The sequence below is a fragment of the Polyergus mexicanus genome, unplaced genomic scaffold (genome assembly GCF_030449975.1).
Source record: "Polyergus mexicanus isolate NDT 795.1 unplaced genomic scaffold, iyPolMexi1.0 SCAF_1, whole genome shotgun sequence".
In the NCBI taxonomy this organism is placed as follows: domain Eukaryota; kingdom Metazoa; phylum Arthropoda; class Insecta; order Hymenoptera; family Formicidae; genus Polyergus; species Polyergus mexicanus.
In genome coordinates, this window is record NW_027223321.1 from 4,204,585 (window position 1) to 4,224,484 (window position 19,900).

Genomic DNA, 19,900 nt, shown 5'->3' on the forward strand with positions numbered 1-19,900 from the left:
TTGCGGATGCACCGATCGCAGTATAATAAAGTAAGAGGCTTCCTGTGTGTGCGAGCAAAAGCGTTAGAGTCGCAACGCGGATAACCGCTAAGTTGTAAACGAACGATTTAGCGGGTGGCGCGTGACTGGTGTATAAATCGCTGTGTCTACATTCACAATTATTGCTTTACATGACACGAACCGCATTTTATACAGCGTCGCATTATTGCGACACATTGCGCTCGATTTTACATCTTGATTAACGGGGAGATCTATTTAGGTTTGAATATTGCAAGATAAATCTTTAACAGTTTGTATTTTAAAATTGCGTTTATATCTTCGATAGCACAGCTTTCATAAATTTTTAATCGTCCAAATCGTGCTGATTCGACGACTTTATCTAATTTAACAAAGTTGCTTTTATGTATTCGATGAATCTGTAATATAATTTAAGGCACGAAGACTGAGAATTTTCACGATTCCAGTATTTCTCTTCCCCCGTGGGAAAGGACCAGCTTCCCCTATCGCGGTTTTGTTCGCGCACACTCTTGATTTCCACCCTTAAAGAGGGGAACGCCGTTCCCACTGTTTGGAAACCTCTACCGTAACAGAGAGCAAACATATGCAAAACCAACATCCCGACTTTTTATTTGCATAGTATACTAGTCACGGAATAAATACATTTACATATTACAGTAACAGAGATATCAAATCCTTACTCGTTAAACGTGAAATTTTAAATCGCATTTTAACCTTTTTCGCAATTTTAATCTTCGGGAAAGATTAAAATTGCACTCTCTCTCTCTCTCTCTCTCTCTCTCTCTCTCTGTTTACACAGAGATAATTAAAAGTTTAATATTGTAAAGCAAGATGAAATTCGCGAAATAAACCTTGGCCGAAGTAATCTCTCCCGCGAGGTGATAAGCTTCCTTTACATATGCTTTTGTGCTCGTTATTAAAGCCGAAAAATAATTGGCCTCGATTACTCGCGTTATTATTCATTGCGAGTTTAGCAACTGCATATTAATCCCGCGAATGAACATTCGTAACTAATAGCTCGTTCCGCGCGCGCGTGAAATTGCTCTCGCGAACGATTTCGGGCGAGTGCTAACAAGGAAAGGTACGGGATTAACGGAGCTCGCTACCGCCTGCCCCGCTCGCCCTGCTCTCATGAATCGTAATTACTAATTAGACACGAACCGGCGAGCTTGCGGCAACGGTGGCGCAAACGGCAAATCCGTCGGGACGTTGCTCGTCGAATGAAGTTACGCGAAAGCATCTCTGCGGAAATTCCGTCCTCTGTTTGGTATTGAAACAGAGAGAGAAAGAGAGAGAGAGAGAGAGAGAGAGAGTGAGTGAGTATACATTCTTGTCATCTATCTCGCATTTCCCGTCTTGGAATCTTTCTCGAAAATGGTGACGAGCCTGACATTTCGTGTTAATGCACGAAAATGCAAACTGCGTGCAATCCTCTAATCGTGGGATAAATCAAGAGTATTTATATGTTTCGAGTAATATCCAGACATAAAATATTCATCTGACACGTAACAGAGAGATGGTAATATTTCATAGAAAATAAAAATTGGCTGATAATAAATTTAAAAGATTGAAAATTAAAAACTTTGATTTTGTGACATGAGATTTTTTTAATTTTAGGAGGCCATAATTTTTCGCCGTTTTTTTAATATATTTGAGATTACATATCATGATAATTAAATATATGTGAAAGCAAGCCATATGATATTCGCCACATTGACATTCGTCACAAGAAGCAAATATAAAAATTAAAAGTTGCATTTAATATAGTATATTGTTCCAAGTAATAACCGTATTATCCGTTGTATTATTATATCGCAGCCGTTAATTTGTGTCGCACGTAAGAAAATAGTTTAATACACTCCGGAGAGATTCTGGGAAGATGCACATAATCGAGGTTTATAATGTCCCACGAGAGAGGAGATCGTTATCGGGCGTTAATGGCACGCGAAGTTTCGTCCAAATAATCTCGTGACAAAGCTATAGTTCCATCATCTCGAAATTCCGTGATTAAAGTTAGGATTCAACGTTGGGTCAATAAACCGACAAGCTTAATCACATATGCGTTCAGTTAAACACACATATTGCGCGGCAGCTTCCGTGATTAAAATTAACAGTCGTAATGAATCCGTAAACAATTGCCCGATACGAAATTAATATCGCGCCACAAACACATTACGGGATAACCGCGCGAGGCGAGCGTTACACATTCGCTGCATTGTTATCGCAATTATCTCTATTCTACGTTCTTCTGCAAAGAGCTCGAGTAGAGCAGTGAGAATAGTATCGCGTCAAACTGATGTACATTGTCGTTCCTTATAACACCGGGGATTCACCCTCGCGGGTGAGGCTCGAGGGGCAGTCGCGAGAACATAGTTTCGCTTAATTTGGCGAGTCGCCGCGGATAATCTTGATAACAATACTCGTGCGATTTCGACGCACGTGGAGCATAACGACGGTGGTCGTCATCGTCGTCGTCATCATCGCTTATCCGCGAGCGGCAGTTAGCAGGGAGAAGGAGAGAAAGGGAGAGAAAATACGAGAAGAAGAAAGAGAACGGGGGAAGAAGGAGCAGGTTGGCCGTCTCTGTAATTTGTAACGTCGGCCATTCGAGCATGTAACTCTGTAATGACGAGTAACGATCGCGCCGATTGCGTGGCGCAGCTGCACGAAGCTCAAGCTAGTCCGCGCTTGGGTACCTCGGGGCGATCAGGTATGCGTATGTATACCCGCTCGATTGTTCGTCGGGTAGAGAAAAGGACGAGAGGGTGCCCTTGGTCCTGACTATCCTCGGATTATTCTCGGCAAAGGAACCTGACGTCGCGGCCTCTCTCAAACTGTAACTAGATGGATGGCTCTCGATGGGGAAATTTATTCTCGTAGGCTGTTTAATCCCCCTGCGAATAATTAGGATAATATTATATCGGAATGGAAGGTAATTATTAGATAATTCGTAGCAATAACCAGATGACGATTTTCTCTATTTTAATTCGATCGATAGCTATAACGCAGCGCTTCGCGCGCTCGAAATTTGCCGAGTGATTTAGATAAAAAATTTAATTCCGAAGCGAAAGAGCGAATCGAGCCATTAGCGAGAAAGTGAAATTAGGGATGTTCGATGTTCGATTAGCGTCATATAATTGAATCGTGCAGAGTGCTTGAATTTCTTACATATCTAACGTGTTGCATTATTTTCATCCATCGATTGTGTGTATTACGTTTTCCTGTGTAACAATATTTCATAACGGACGGGTATTACATGCGGTGGGCGCACTATTGTATTACGATCGTAACACTTAATAGAGATACGCTAGATAGAGATGCGCTTAGATTCGTTACATAATCCAGTCGCGTTTAGGCTCAGCTGCAGTTACGTTAACCAATCTCGGCTTAAGCGATGCCTCTTTCTCTCACTCTCTCTTTCTCCCTAGATCATCTATAATCCGATTTATAATATATAGAGAGAAAATTCAATCAATCATCCTACAGCTTGCTCTCCTCTATAATGTACCATAATCAGTTAGCATTAACGGCGCTAAACTGAATTCTCCTTTCCCTTTGTCATCGCTAAAATTATGATTCAGAGAGTATTATTAATCTGCTGTCAATGCTATCATGCCATCAAAATTAATACAGAATAGATTTTCTTTTATATATATATATATATATATAATGACGTATTATATATTATACACATTTATATACAATCGAAAAAATATATATAAATTATAAATTGAAAAATATATCTATATATGGCTTGTAAAGATATGCGAAAATATGATATAAATAAAATATATATATTTTGATCAACAAAAGTAAAATTTTTATGACGAGATTGAGAGAGAGATGCCTTTTTGCCGGGTGAAAAATAGGACAACATATTCCCTATCCCTTCATTGTCCCAGAACGTGTAGCCTATTTTCAACCTGAGCATCATTGACCAGAGTACCAATGGTCTCTATAACCATTGAGGACACTCGGCGACCAGCTCATTGTACTAAAGTACTAGTCCGCTTGGTCAACCAAAGTGTCATTTGTGGACCACATGGTACGTCTGACTAACACGAGCACCAAGAGCATACTCGCGGACATCTTTTCAGCCAGATTTGAAAGGCTTATCGAGTCGCATACGACGAACGCGACCAGTTTTCGAGGCACGTATAAGAGTGGTTTTTTTTTTCTCAGTCCGTATACTCTCTTTCGATCGTCGTTCGCTTCGTCGGCGCGACTCGGATAAATATTCAAACGGAGCATTTGGCCCGGTGCGTGCGTGGGAGATCACCCACGCGGCTCTCACGCATTCGTAATGTCTAGTGGACGTACGTATCTGCGTGCACGGGCATAAGCGCGATCGAATAGCGAGCGTGGAAAATTGTACTCGATAAATTCGCCCCCGGACTGGGCGATCGGCCCGGCCGTTGTTGTTGCAACGGATCTGCTCGCCAAATATTTTTCTCCGCGAACGACGGCGAGAGAAGGGTCCGGAACAAGCTACGTTTTCGCGTATCTCGGAAAATTCGACAGCGTGCGTAAAAATTCGAATCGCGATCATCCACACGCGATAAATCCGTGCGCTATTCTGTCAATTTTCTTTTGTCTTTCCGGACCGCGTATTCCGCGAATTGGGTCTCTCTCTCTCTCTCTTTCTTTTTGTGTCTCGTAATCCTCTATCGGAGAATTTATTGTTATCCGGAGAATAGAGTGGCGCAGACTTGAGGCTGTTCCCGTTGGTTTTAAATTTTTTCATAGAGAGAATGATTTCTTTAAAGAGGATATTATATAATAAATATATGTATATATAAGTTTCGATATATTATAATCTTTTTGTATTTAAGAGTATTAAATCTCTCTCTCGAATACGTAGATGATTATGAATTTCGATATAAATTATATGTGACACGAAGAAAGAATATCTTTTTGATAATAAATGCACTATTTAACATTGTGTGAAAGTAATAATTTAATAAAATCAACAAAAAGTTCTGTTTTACATTTTAAATTATTTCGTTAAAAAAATTGATAACTTTTAATCGTATTTTCCATAGATAATTAAAAATATAAATAAATTACAATTATATATATATATTTTTTTTTATGTAAGGAGATGATTTTTTTTTTCCCCAGAATCGAAATGGAGAAAAAATTATTATGAAATTATATATAAAAGGACGTATGAAAATGATAGTTTAGATTTTTTAAATTATTTTACGCTCAGCAAGCGAGATAATGAAAACGAAACGACGAAATTTTAAAATCTAATAAAGACCGATCGGTGCGCGATTTTAATGTTCATCGTGTGCTAATATCACAGTGTGCTCCGAGGATGCTAATGCTCGAAAAGTTATAATTATCTCCGGTGACTGTGGGGAAAAAAAAAATTCAGTCCGCGGGAGAACTGTCGGGAGAGGCCGTCGCGTGAATTGCCACGTGCACATCGGCCGGCATACGCGATAATATCTCTTCGTACATTATGCACAGCTTTCCGGATAGCATACGCGGGGCGTACACGCGCTTCGCGCGATGATGGGGCTGCCGGCGTATGGCGTTATCGGACGACCGCGACAATGGCTAGAATATTGCCCTGTCACGGAAGCTGTTCGCAGTTACAAATCTGATTTTCATTACCGACGAGATGAGAACTCGCCGCGCGTAAATCTTACGCCATAATCGACCGCGAAACTATGAATAGCTGCAACGCGATGCCTACGCGTCCGCCTCATAAACAGCCTGCGTTTATGCAATTACTTATCCCATTATAGGATGCATGGAAGAAATATTTGTTTTACTTCGACCCTGAAATTTGACAGAATAATGGCAGCAATAAATGTCTTACCGTAGGAACTTGTTAATGGAAATAAAATCATAAAACGACGCTCTCCCTCTCTTTATGGAATTGATTGATTGAAATATCTTGTCGAAACGATTATAAAATGCAAAACTTCAGGCTAGAAATTCGTAATTTATGTATAATAAATATTCGACGATTATGTTCGTTGAGTGATTTTTCTAAGCAGCATACACATATTTCATCACAGCTAGTAATAGCAGCGCACGTGCTAATTACAGTCCACCTGTCATTACACTTTTGCGCTTAATTGCGAGGTCACGCTTAATTATGGCTCAAGGAGACGATTAACCCGATCGCTAACGTCGTTCCTGCCGTCCGACATAACGCCTTGGAATTCACTGCTCGCCGAGTGCACGCTTAATCCGGTACACGCGGTTTCGTTAGATCTTGTGGAGAAAATGAAGAGAGGAAGAAAGAGAGAGAGAGAGAGAGAGAGTGTTCTCGAAGAGAGGGTGAATTTATAACTGGCCTGGATAGAGAAACCGTCGTGAGAGGCGGACTCTGTCAACAGCGCAATGACTCACGGACTTGAGCCAAGTCGACTCGCAATCCTATCGGCTTCGCTTAGAATTATAGCTGGTTATACCGAGCACTCGCATATGATTCAGCCGGTAATTACGTTTCGCGATGCGCGTCCCAGCTCCGAAATAGATTTTCCGGAACGCGGAGGAACGCGCTGCGCTCTCATCTGCTGATGGTGCATCTCGAGCGCCACGGTGTCTTCGAAAAATGTCGTTAACGTTGAATGAGAGAAACGAAGGAAAGAAAAAGTATCGATATTTCGAGATGAGAGAAAAATTCACACATTTAAAAAATTAATTCAGACGCCGGTATCGCGCTTTAATTCATTTACATAATGCAATGCGCTACATCTCGCGTCACGTCAACTTGTCATTGTCATTTTTAACATAAATTAACGCGAGAGCGCCGTCGATTGATAATAGGCGATCGATAATCATTCGTTGATGTATGATTCTTCGAAACGGCCGCCTGCCCCCGCTCTAACGGATGTCTACGACTCGAGACCCGGTTGACCCCCCCCGTAATTCATTCACGACGAAGCCGGTTGCGCAATTTCCGTACGATGCGGAAGACGATGATGCAAACTAAATCCATTCGCGCTCTCCGACACATCGTGTAAACTCGACATTTAAATATAGTAGCGATAAATTGATAAGCGTTGAATATAATGTGCGAAGGATAATATATATATATATATATATATATATATATATATATATATATATATATATATATATTAAAAATATAATAATTAAAAATTAAAAATATAATATATTAAATACAATAATAATAAAGCTAACAAAAAATATTTACATCACAAATATATAAATAAAATGTAAAGAGTATCAATAATATTCTTTTGATTAATTACGTGTAACAGACTAATATAAAACAGATAATTATTTTTATTATTAATTTTCGTAAATGTTTTGAGTAATTTATAATCGTAAAAAGTTTTATAACAAATGGAGAAATTTCGATCGCTTTTGATTAAGAATCACGTTTTTTTTTCGAACACGAGCTACGAGAGCATCAAATTAGCACGGTACTGTAAGTTCCAAGAGAGTATCCATGATGCAGTTTCAATATTTTATTCAAACATTCCGCCCTCGAGTCTCTTGATTAGTCACTGTCGATTCATCCGACCTGATCGGAATCGCGCTTATCAACTTGAAAGTCACGAGAGAAAAGGGAAGGACGGGGCGAGTTATAGCAAAATGATTCGCCCGCCCTTCATTTCGCGTCCCATCCCACGCATCGGGCGAAAGGTGTTATTCGTGAATGGCACATCCGGTCGGAAGTAATTATCGTTCGAAAATCGGATAGAGTATTTTTCAGTAGAGTATTTTTTCAAACGTACCGCTTCTCCCGCGCGAGTCATATTATGTGACTTGTCATCGCTGCCCTCTTTTTCCCTTCTTCCCTTCCGAAGCTCGTTAAGATCGGAGACTGGATGTGACTCCGTGGCCTTTGCTTTTCCGAACCCTGTCTGTTAACTCGGTTGTCAAGCATGTGACGGCAAGAAACGTAGGAACTTGTTGCAGTGCAACAAGTTAAAATAAGTGGGCTATTAAAATAAACGTTTACAAATATTATAAAAATATTATTTTTATTATTATGTAGAAAATTTTGATAATTCTTTTATTTAAATATTTATCATATTATTATACTTATACAGGAAATATGTTTTAATTATTTAAAATTTGGGTTATAAAGATAAATTATTGTTCTAAAGAATATCTTGATTTAAGATCTAATGTTTTCTTTAATATTTCAAAGCTTTTATTAACTCTCAACAATCTTTAATACATCTGTTTTTTTGTCTTTTACATATTATAATTTGAATTTTTATATGTTATAATTATACATAAATTTCTTATCAAATATCTTTTTTATTACGAGAGAAAACAAAATATTTTTGATTCTTGTATCTTCGATCCAAAACATGTGATATCTCCATTTTGATTTGTCCGCATTCATTTATCTACCTGGAGATCGAGTGAACCGCGAAAAATAGGAATTATGCACCTGCGTTGGAACATTTGTTGTTCCCATCGATAGAGAATTTCATTCTCACGAGACGGCTCGTTCTCCTCGGCTTTCTCGGTCTCGTCGTCTTGGTGTGGCGAGACTTTTGACCCAGAACGAGAAGGAACAGTCGAGGAACGATGCCCGAGCACGAGGAAGCGATAAATATAACGTTCAGCGTTTCAGCGACGCATGAAGTGTCCCGCGGTGCGGGCCGGGCGTCGTACACGACTAGAAATAGTGGCAGAGTTGTGTTTATTGCAGGTGCATTCTATGAGCGAGATACGCCTGTTTACGCGAATCCGCCTCATCTTGTCGTTGCACTCGAATTACCGGGGCGATGTAAATTTTCGCGCGGCAAGACCACGCGTTATTTCGAGCAATTAACTCTGAGCGATGTACGATCAAAGCGGGGTCGAGTCATTTTTAATTTTCAAATATAATTAATATAATGGAGAAACACAGAGACAGAGAAAGAGTAAACTTTCAATCGCATAGGAAGCCTCGTAAAAATTGCAAAAACCAATTGCATCGCACGATTGAGTTTAATATGCATATTATTAAATTTTTATAACGGGTACTACGATACAGAAGAAAAATTCTAACCGTTATACAAGTTATATAATTATATCACACTTGTATAATTATATTAAATGGTATAATTTAATTTAATGATCTTTTTTCCCGTTTTCTCTTTATCATTGTTTTTTTACAAGTACAGATGGTTAACTGTGTACATATATACATATAGTATACATGCGTATATGCACGCATAATTCATCGTAAGTTACGTGATTGTAAGTTATAAATTGGATGAAAGTTTAAATTGTCTCAATTTAACTTAATTGAAATTTTAATCGAAATAGAATTTGAAAGCACACTCTCCTTCTCTCGCCAAACACGAAGAGCCTTCTATCTCAATCTCTTTGGGAGATTTTTTATCTTTCGGAAAAAAAAAAGCTTCCCCGAGCCCATCTGTATAACTTCGCCCGCTATAATTTCCATAATTCGCGCGTTTTCCTGAAACGCGCGATCGCTGGTGTCCGTCGTGCCTCGCTTGTCGATTTTATCGAGACGACGGGGCGATGAAAAAGGGAGCTTCGTTGCGCGGATAAGGGTGGGAAGGGGAGGGACGAAAAGGGGGGAGGGTAGGGAACGGTGAATATCGTTCCCTTTGTAGCGGAGAGTGAAAATCGTAGGGTGTTTTTTAACATTTCGCGTTTTATCACGCGATCCGCGCGCGCAAAGCGTCTCCTTCCCTCGAAACGCGGATTCGCGCAAAATGTGCATTAAGGGCGCTGTCTCCCCTTTCCTGCCTTCCGTACTCGTCGTCTATCCCGGTTCCCCGGTTTAAAACTGCGAATGTCACACGCATTGGGAACGTGAGAGGGGAGACGCGGATTTTAATAAACGGAATGGAAGTGCTCGCTAGAGATCGTTCCTCGAGTTTACGCTTCAGTATTTCTTTCGATTAAAGCTGAGTGTATAGACTTCAAAGTATTATAAGGAATTATAAAAAGTATACACTAATTTTCATAACTTTACCGAACTACAAAATAATTAATCGAGAATATATAATATTTAACGGAGAAATGAATTTATCCCTTCTATTTTATATTGAATGCAGAATTAATATGATATAAAAATAAATACGTAATGATAGATTTAATTTAAAAACGGAATTGATATGTTGAATATAAAGTTCACTGGATAACTTTTGCACATTACAAAATTCCACATTACTGAGGAAAAGGGAAAATTTACATATTTTTTTGTTTTAATATTAAAATTAAATATAAAATTTTTAACGAAGCACTCATGGAGAGAGCTGATACTTTTTCATGTCGATTCACGCGAATCGTCGCGAGAGATATATACGCACATTCGAGGATTAAAAAGGGGGAAGCGCGCTTTTTTTTTTTTTTTTTTTCCCAACATTCGTCGTCACGGTCGTCGTCTGCGACAGAGGTCAAAAGTTCTCGCTCGTATAAGCCGATCATTTCATTTTTCGCAACTGGAGGGATGAGATCTCGTCGTCGCCGACGAGATATTCCGTTAGTTTCCTATGAAATATTTCGAAGCCGTTAAGATGGCGTCTCACGGGAGACGCGATCGGGGGATATGTCGTATGGGATTTCATGGGGTGCACACGATCTCTGAATGCGAAATCCCGTTCGACGGCCATTCGACATTCCGGCTTACGGCTCATTCATAAGTTATCGCGTACAAATGGACGGCGAAAGGACAAAATCCGATTATCCCGGGCGCGGGAATTTAATAATTTCCGAGGTTTTACACGGGATGTGGCAAATTGCGCCGATGTCTGAGGTATGTCTGCGGCTGTTGTCTCACGTAATGAATAGTTTTGATACACATAGTTTTGCGAGGAGTAACTTTTCGCACGATAACTAATGTTCGATCATTTCCGGGCTTGAAAAAGTAGGCACTTCTTGCCATATATATATATAAAAATGAGCAATTTCATGAACGTTAATCAACGTTTTAAAAAAAATATTTTTTTACACAATGCTAATATTTGACGATAATTTCTTGATTATATAAAAAGATAAATTCCATCGAAAAGAGTTCAATGCAATTTTCTCGATATTATAAACAGTTTGCATAGAATTTCAAATAAATGGTATTACATATACGTATCGTTATTCCTCGAGACGCTCTTTCACAAGAAAACTATGAGATCAGAGCAACAGAGAAATAACTTTAATGACGTTTTCTTGCTTTCAAATTAACAATATACCTCTCTCGCAAAGACATGAGAGACATACGGTAACGTAACTCACGCGCTGAGAAGTATCGCGGATCCTTTCGTCGTTCTCGTTAGTGCACGAACGAGTTGCACGAGCTGCAGCATCTCGACGCGCTGTATTCCTTTCCCTTTCTCTCTCTCTCTCTCGTACGCGGAGAGGAATATAGTGTTACATTGCAAAGACGAAGGGGACTCGACGCCCGCTAATGCACGTGCACATCCGACACCGGCATCGTTCGAGGAATATTCGCGCGACGGGTGTACCGTTACCGGGCTGCGGACACTCCGCTGTATCTCGGTTATCGCGGATTACGTTGCGCGAATAGGAAGGAGTGCGCTGCGATTTCTTCGGTAAATCAGACTCGCCTTGTCATCCGAGTCTCCGCAGGCATCGAGTATTTACGATTTATCCTTGCGCTCCCAAAACCGAGTCGCGATAAAGAATTCTTCTCGTTAATTTCTCGACAGGCATTATTGCTTAAAGAAGACTCTCTTTTAATTATCTCTCTTTGTAGAAATATATTCCGTTATATCTTATTATATATGCAATAGAAAAGATAGATTCTTCATTTAAAAGATATTTAATTTTATTTTAAAAAAGTGAGAGAGCTCTCTTTCATTCCTTTTTTTATACATCTTCTATTTAAAAAAATTAAATATTGTATTTTTGTATTAAATCGATTCGAGTTAAAGTAGAATTTTAAATTGTGCAGTTTGTTTTATGACATACATATATACGTTAAATGAGCAGGTTAAGCAAACTCGTTTCGATGTAATTATGAATCGTCGCGTAGGCTTGCAAATTTTTTGCAACGACTATGCGATACCGTCGTTACGTAGCCAGCATTTTTGCCGGCGGTAATCTTATTTTTCTGTCAACTCTTCAAAGGCGTCCGGTTCTTCCGTCGTTTTTACTCCCGTTGTGGAATGTCAGGCACGGCGAGCGCGAAATAACTCGCTCCCGATCGTCGCGTTTCCCGACGTCGGAAGACGTAACGTTGCAATTTTTACGACACGCACGTAAAGGCGGTTCCCGCTCGACAAATTAGGTTTCTCGAGCACACGAGGAACGTTTTCGTGCTCGACGACGACGTAGACGAAGTGTCGAGTTGTATTTTAATCCATAACGCGCGAATCCGAGACCGCTCGATTCTTCGCTAATTCCCGGAGCATTCTTCTCTCCCTTTTTCTCTATCCCTTTTTATTTTACGACTCAACGATCTAGCAGTTGTGCTATAAGTTATAAGAGAGCGAAGCGCAAAGTTGCTGAAAAAGAGGATAAACGGCGTGGCTAAGTGCCGTTGCACGTTTTGCGCAGAGTTGCCTCCTTGTCAGATGCATTCGCGCGGCTTTTACTGCGAGAGGAAAGGTCGGGAAACATTTGTGAAGAGATTTTTTTAAGTGTCGGATTTTTTCTGTTTCTTTCCTCTAATGAGTCGCGTATTATCGTAATGCAACGAGAAAACAGCATTTTTTTGCATCTTTTATAGAAAAATATTTTTGAAGCGAAACTTTAGATGCTGTTACATTTTGTCGATATAACTAGCATTCTTCCCCCTTTTTTCTTTCAAGAAAAGAATGAGATATGATATCGAAAAAACTTGTTCCTGTTTTTGCTACGAGTTGATAAAATGGAGCCGGAAAATACTTATGACCTTAGGATACTGAAAACATATATATAAAAGAGAAAGAGAGAGAGAGAGAGAAAGCGAGAGAAACAGTCCAAATATAAGACAAGATGATTTAAAGATGATTTAAATATTGAATTATTACTTATCGCCTGACGCGCGGTGGGAAAAAAGATTAATTGCGAGTCTTCTCAGAAAGAGAAGAGGATTCCATCGAACATCAACAAATCGGTAAATCACGGACGACGCACTTTTAGATAGCTCGCCAACGTGTACCGGGTGCAACGATCAGCGCAGAAGCGCGGTCGAGATCTGGCGTTAGACACAGAAATACCGTGGCGGTGCATGATTCTAAGTGCTCCGTAATAGACTTTTGGGAAAGAGGCGCTTTTAGAATTTCAGCGAGGGTGATTCACTTGCTCCTCTTCCATCTCCTCCCTTCCCCTCCCTGTCATTCCGCGTGAGAATGCGAGGAAGAAGAGGGTCAGCGAGATTTCGCCGCGCTTCCATATGGACGCAGCTGTCGCGCGACCCATGTGCGTGTGTTCGATGCTTATATCGGGTGTAACCTACGATCGAAGCGATCGTATGAATCGTATGAAAAGCGATCGATATTAATAGTACGACCCTTTTGATTTAATTAAAAATTTCCTTTTGTTTTTTATACTTTTTACGGGTTTGTGTATACGAACTGTTAGAAAAAATTATCCCCACGAATTCGCGTGTTGATATTCGACACCCGGTATCGCGACATCTCACGCATCGGGACTTCCTGGTTCCCAGAGCGTTATGCGCATGCATTCGCGGACGGGCGTAAACACGCACGCGCGCGCACACACACGCACGCACGCACGCACGTGCGCACGCACGCACGCACGCATGCACGCGCCGTGGAAGATCAAAGTCATTCGTGCTAGATATTTCATCGCGGCCGTCTGAGCGACTGCCAAGAGCTCCAAATGCGGCGGTCCGAGAGGATTTGCGAGCGGAAGTGAGAGATCGCGAGGAAAGAGCGAAAACATCGTCGTCGGACGCGGATCGAGATTGCACGATGTGACGAGGATGATGCTATTGCGATCATTTCTTGCGAGAAACTCACCGCATTTTTTGTTTTTGATTTTTTGTTTTGTTTTTATTATACCTAAATTAATGCATAAAATAGAGAGTCTCGACTTTTATCTCGATTTTTATAATTTTATAGAGGGAATAAAACTTGTTAGCGAATATGGGAATTTTGCTCTCATATTTTTTAATTACTTCCTAAAAAAATACGCAGAGCAATTCTGTCTGCGAATTTAAATTTTATTCTCATTCGATATCTAATTTTATTCGTCGCAGCTGCAGCACATTTAGCGTTCCGTAATATTTTTTTCGATATCGAGTTATTATTCCATCGAATTTCGCGATTATGAATTATTCGTCTGACCCTGGCTGGTTTGTCAAGCGACGGACGCCAGAATTATCGGTCGATATCGAGCGGTCGGGCTCGATGAAATATGAATATTGAAGTCGTAATGCACAAACGCAAAAATTATTACACCTCTTACGCAACGCGCGGAATGACATTTTCCGAGCCTCGCGCTTTTCATCGCGAGCGTTTCTCGAGCGCGATACTCCCTGAAGGCGCAGTTTCTCGGGGTTTCGCGGATGAAAGCGCATCTCGATCGTGACTCCCGTATCTCCGGGCGAAATTTATGCCCGAGTCTCTTTAATGATTCTCTCTCTAATCGTTTATCGGCCGCCATAAATCCACGCGCGAATGTTAAATCGGAGTTCGCTCGGTTTCAATCGGAAAGTCGTGATTACGTTGTAGATCGAAATGGAAAGTGCAAGGAATATGGATGGTGGTTTCTCCGGGCGGTCATAAAGGGACGATCGAGATTTCTAATCTATAAGCATTGACTAATTAGTAGTCTATTATTTTTATAATTATGTGGGAAATATATAGAAAAATACACATATAAAAAAATTTAAACTCGTTTTAAGCAAACTTTCCTTATTTTTGCGTTTTTCAATAATAATTATTATATAAAAATTTAGATATATGTAGATACGTTTAACTATCTTGGAATTATATTTACATCACGATTGTCGAACTCCGTTACCGATTAGCAACGAGAATAAACTTGAAAAATTACCATCGCGTCGTTATTCGGTTTTTTTCCATCAATCAACTAATCTTAGAGTACATTCAACTATGATATTGGACATAAAATAGTCTTGGATAAATTATTCGTTTGCTATTGTTAATAATAATTCCGTATACTTTTCAGGGCTTCCAGCGGCCGCGGACCCGACTCACCCCTCAGCTCGGATCTGGCGCTTGACAAGCCTCGTCCCATACCATCCCCTCGGTAAGTCAATTGATATTTTAACGGAATTACGTGATACGCTAATTGATATAAAATTTCTAAGTAATTTAAAAATCAATTACGATATTGCTATAAGAATAACAATCGATTCCAATATTTTATTTACACGCTACTAATTATCTTCTTCTTTTAACGTTTCTATTTATTTTTGATCGATTATATAAATATTTGTTTTCTCTTCAAAAAATCGCGACCACATTGGCGCTTTTTTAAATTTGCAAACTATAAAAGATACGATATTTAATTCGACACAACGATATTGAATGTTCTTCCTTCTCGTTCTTTTCTTTCAAACTTGACAGTTTCGCTGTTAAATGACGATATACTTCCATGTCTTTATCGATTTTGCATTTTTGTCGCCGAAAGCGACGAAAGAGCGGCATGGAAAAAAGAGACGAGCATTTGCATAGGTACTTATGCATTTGCATACGCGTCGCGCAAAGAGACTTAAGGCTAGGTGAATTTAAAAGGTTTGTGAAAGAATAAGCGTCGAAAGTGGAGCGGTTCTTACTCTGTAATCCTATCACGCAACGCCGCTCCTTCAGATTATTGACATTGATACGCAAATGCATCTGTCCGTGCAATATCGGTCATCGCGTCTGCACACTTGAACGCCGTGCGATGCTAACACTACGAAGTGAAAAAAATTGAGGGAATAGCCTTTGTCAGTACACTTAAAGTCGGTCACTCTCTTCCGCTTGCAAAATAACACTAGGTCGTGCCAGAATGCATGCGTGTCGATGCGAGGCTATTGCCCACTACTGCACTGGTACTGCAATTAATTGCAGAATGTAATTAAATATAAAGCATTCTTATTAAAAAAGTTAAATGGAGCAGTGAACATTTGTTATAGTACAATATATAAAATAATATATTTATAGTACTAATATATATATATATATATATATATATATATATATATATATATATATATATATTAAACATGTGCAATTTTAAAAATAAAATATTACTATATTAATAATTAAATATTACAATTAAATATACAATAATTATTCTACAATATTAGCTCCAATTTATTATTGTAATATTATATATTTAATAATACAATATTAATTTAAACGTTGAACATTTAAAACACATGTTAGAAAAAAAATAAGTTTGATAATTAAATTTCAAGTTGAAATTTCGAAAAAACCATGCAATTGACAACATTTTAACTTTGAATAATGTTTAATATCTTTTAAATACATTATATAGAATATTTTACATGTAAAAACAAGAAAAATGAGCGTATCACTATTTTTAGAAGATCGATAATTATCTGATACATCTGAAGCATCATCTGCTGTTATCGAAGCGTTCTTCAATCGTGCTTTTACCCTCTGTTGCAGACAAATTCACCCCTTGTACGGGGAGAAGGCTGGGCTTTTGGGTTACTGCGATACGGTCGGTAACACGGAGAATTTTCCACCAGCCCCCAATATTGTCGTCGAGGGTGGTAGAATCGAGTTTGTGCGCCCTTCGCAAGATGGCACGACGACACCACGAAGAAACACCATGTCCAGAGCTTCCCAGACCTTCAATGAGCAACCAGAGGAGAAGTCCGATCCCGCCAAGGTAAGTAATACGACGATTGAAGATACATATTTTTGCTATCTTTTATTATCTAATAATGATCCTTTGACAGAGAGAGAATAGGATCAATCGTAATAAAATTCGATGAATTTATAATAATAATTATTATTATATTATCTAAATGTATTTTTATGCTGCATCTAAATTCTTGGACTATAACACTTTGTTACCTTTATAATAATCCTTGTTAATTATTTGCGATCTTAAGACTTTGTCCTTTATCGAGTGAAGATCGAAAGCTTTTTCCACGGCGCCCCGAATGAACGAGACGAAAACTTTTCGGATCCTAATCACGAGCGTCGAGTCGAGCGTCGTAATGAGATTTGTCAGCGATGATTTTCGCGTCCTGACAAATCAGATCTGTCCGGTCTGCGACTCTCGAAATTCCTTTCTCGCATCCAATCACGTTGTTCGATCTCGTGTCATTCAAACGCTCCGCTTATCGTTCGCGGAGACTCGCGGCTAACCCTTTATACCCTTCATGTTGTATTCATTCGACGTAATTGATTTTCTCGATAGAGGAAAGGGCGACCGTAGGATTTCCATAGTAAATTGGATCGCGCTTTCTCTCTCTCTCTCTCTCTCTCTCTCTTTTACTCTGTCACCCTCGTCGTTGGAGCGAAAAGAAGAGAGCATTATTCGTCGTACGCGCGAATACGACGATTACTCCGAAATTAACAATGTTTCGCGTGTTGCGTAATGTTGACAACGACGACGACGACGACGGCAAATCTAATGAGTTAATGAAATTTATTCGACCCTCCTTTCGCGCGCGAAGAGCGATTTTATAAGGCACGTCACAGACATTAAACTCTTTTGCGATGTTGTCACGTGCAATTGCATTTGCATGCATTTAATCGAGCTTCTTTCCAATCAAGAACGTTTACGCGAGCACGATGATTTATTCGGGAATTGAATTCGAAGCAAAGTGATCGATTAAATTTTTACCGAATAAACTAAGCGATCGGCTGCACAGAAAAAAATAGCCGATACTCTTATCAATATTTTTATTTTTATCCTGAATGGTATAATAATGTGGAATAATTTATACGCCGAATTTTATTTGTGCACGCACTAAACAAATTCACGCAAAGTTATCTTACGCCATATTTTATTGCATATCAAGTTTCGTTCTCTTCGGTTCCAATCGCTGCGAAATGCAATTTTGCGTCCGAAATGAACGCATCCCTAAAACGTCACTACATGTAACAATTTTTCTCGCAATTCAATTTGTTAGACTTGTATAACTTTTCAACAAAGTCTTGATCGAATGAAAATATTGCTTCGCAAACTCATCAGACATGATCAGACTCCAGTTATGATTGAGTTTGGATTAAATTAAATGTTTAACAATTCTCCGATATGCATTTCGTATTAACGATTGAAATTTAAAGCCGAATAGTAACTAACAAATTTTATGCTTTTTCTTTTCTCCAAGAAAATATCTTACACGCCTCGCGATAAAATCAGATAAGCTTTAGAAAAATCGCTTCGATTAATGATCTTGTCGGATAACCTAAGTCGGGTCAGTCACGTATAGTTGTAATAGCTTTTATCTTGAGATATTACATCCTTTTTTAAAGATAAGAACATTGATCTATAGTTACTTAAAATCTAGATATACCTCGATTTACTTTAGAATAGTCACAGTTTTTATCGCGCAGTCATGTTTCTACACTAATCTCACTCGGTACATTAAAAAATTGAATTTTGATTTAATCTAAAATTTTATCCTGCTATTTAATATAGCCTTATTTTTTATTTTAATTTCTTAATATCTTAATTAATATCGTATTATATTTATATTTTAATTGGATTCATTAACAGTGGCCAACCACTGTATCAAATATAATTTAACCCAATTTGTGACTAAATAATTAATATATTCATTTTTCCTATATTTTCATATGAAATTTCGTACACATTTATAAAGATATTTTTGTAAAAAATCTTTCTCTCTTTCTTCGATAGATTTCTATTAAAATTACGTTATCTCGTGATCAGTGAACGAGAAATATCCAACGTTGGATTAATGTCCCGAGATATAGAGAGCCTGCGCTGTCATTTTGCTCACCTCGTATTAATTATTGCTTTAAACGTCTGCAGAACTCTCCTTTCGTCAATTTTATATCGCGCGATTTATTTAACGGGGTGACTCGTAATGTTTTCCGACAGGCGCACAAAGGCAGACGCGTTATTCATTCGGATAGCCGTGCAAGATTTCCGACAATGCCAACGGCCTTGGAGAAGAGCTCGTCTCGAAAGAAGTTGTACAAGCGATCGGTTATAATATTACGTCCGTTTCACGTTTCCGACAATGAGCATATAACCAGAGAGTTATAGTTCGCTAACTTTTCCTCGGTTACATCGATCTTGCTGCGCGAATTTTTTTTTTTTGACTCTGGGGGATTGATTTCGTTGAATTATCGATAAGTGTTTTCCTCGAGATTTGTTTTTATCGTCGAATTAGAGGTACCTTAAAGCACAAGATTCATGATATAATTATAATTAAAATTATCATTTTAATTTGTGAAAGTTGACTCGCTTGTGTTATCGCTATTAAAGAGATGATCAAATTTCGAATCGGTTGTTCTTCTTTCACCCTAAGTCGACACATTGACCTTCTTGACGATAGAAAAAAATTAATTAGATCAACGCTGGTGTCCACCCTCGAAATCCACCGATTTAATTTATTCAAATTTATGCGAACGCGGTTTCAAATTGAATTTCGAATATACGGATTTGCGAGAGACGTCTCGTTGCCATATTTTCGTCGCGAGCAAAAATGTTAGCTTTCAATTTGCATGATAATAACGTTCGAAACAGGTTCGGATAATGAGCGAGACATCATCCGGTAAAGGGATAGAGAAGTGGAAAAGTCGCGACTTTGGTTGCGCAAGCAGGGCTCATAGTCAGGGAGATTCGCATGGTCAAGTTAATACGCTAATTGCCACATTCAAAGAGCGGAACTAATTGAATTAAACGATGCAAAAAGTTTTCGAAATTAGCATGAATTAGCGAAACCGCGCGCTAGCCTCTTATTGTGGTGGTCGGTCATTCGGAACGCGTCTCTGTCGCGTCCGGAAGTTATTTCGTCGTTTGAAAAAAATTATTGCTTCCCTTT

General features: G+C 38.9%; 1 protein-coding gene across 6 annotated transcripts in view; it reads left to right on the plus strand.

The window, feature by feature from the left end:
- The window catches only part of LOC138932219 (uncharacterized), a 197,583-nt gene that overhangs the window by 64,943 nt on the left and 112,740 nt on the right, over positions 1-19,900 (plus strand). For all 6 annotated transcript variants that reach the window (XM_070293831.1, XM_070293840.1, XM_070293849.1 and 3 more), the window contains exons 3-4: positions 15,082-15,162; positions 16,533-16,758. In XM_070293831.1, the coding sequence (XP_070149932.1) occupies positions 15,082-15,162; positions 16,533-16,758 (307 nt within the window). The remainder of the gene's footprint in view (positions 1-15,081; positions 15,163-16,532; positions 16,759-19,900) is intronic.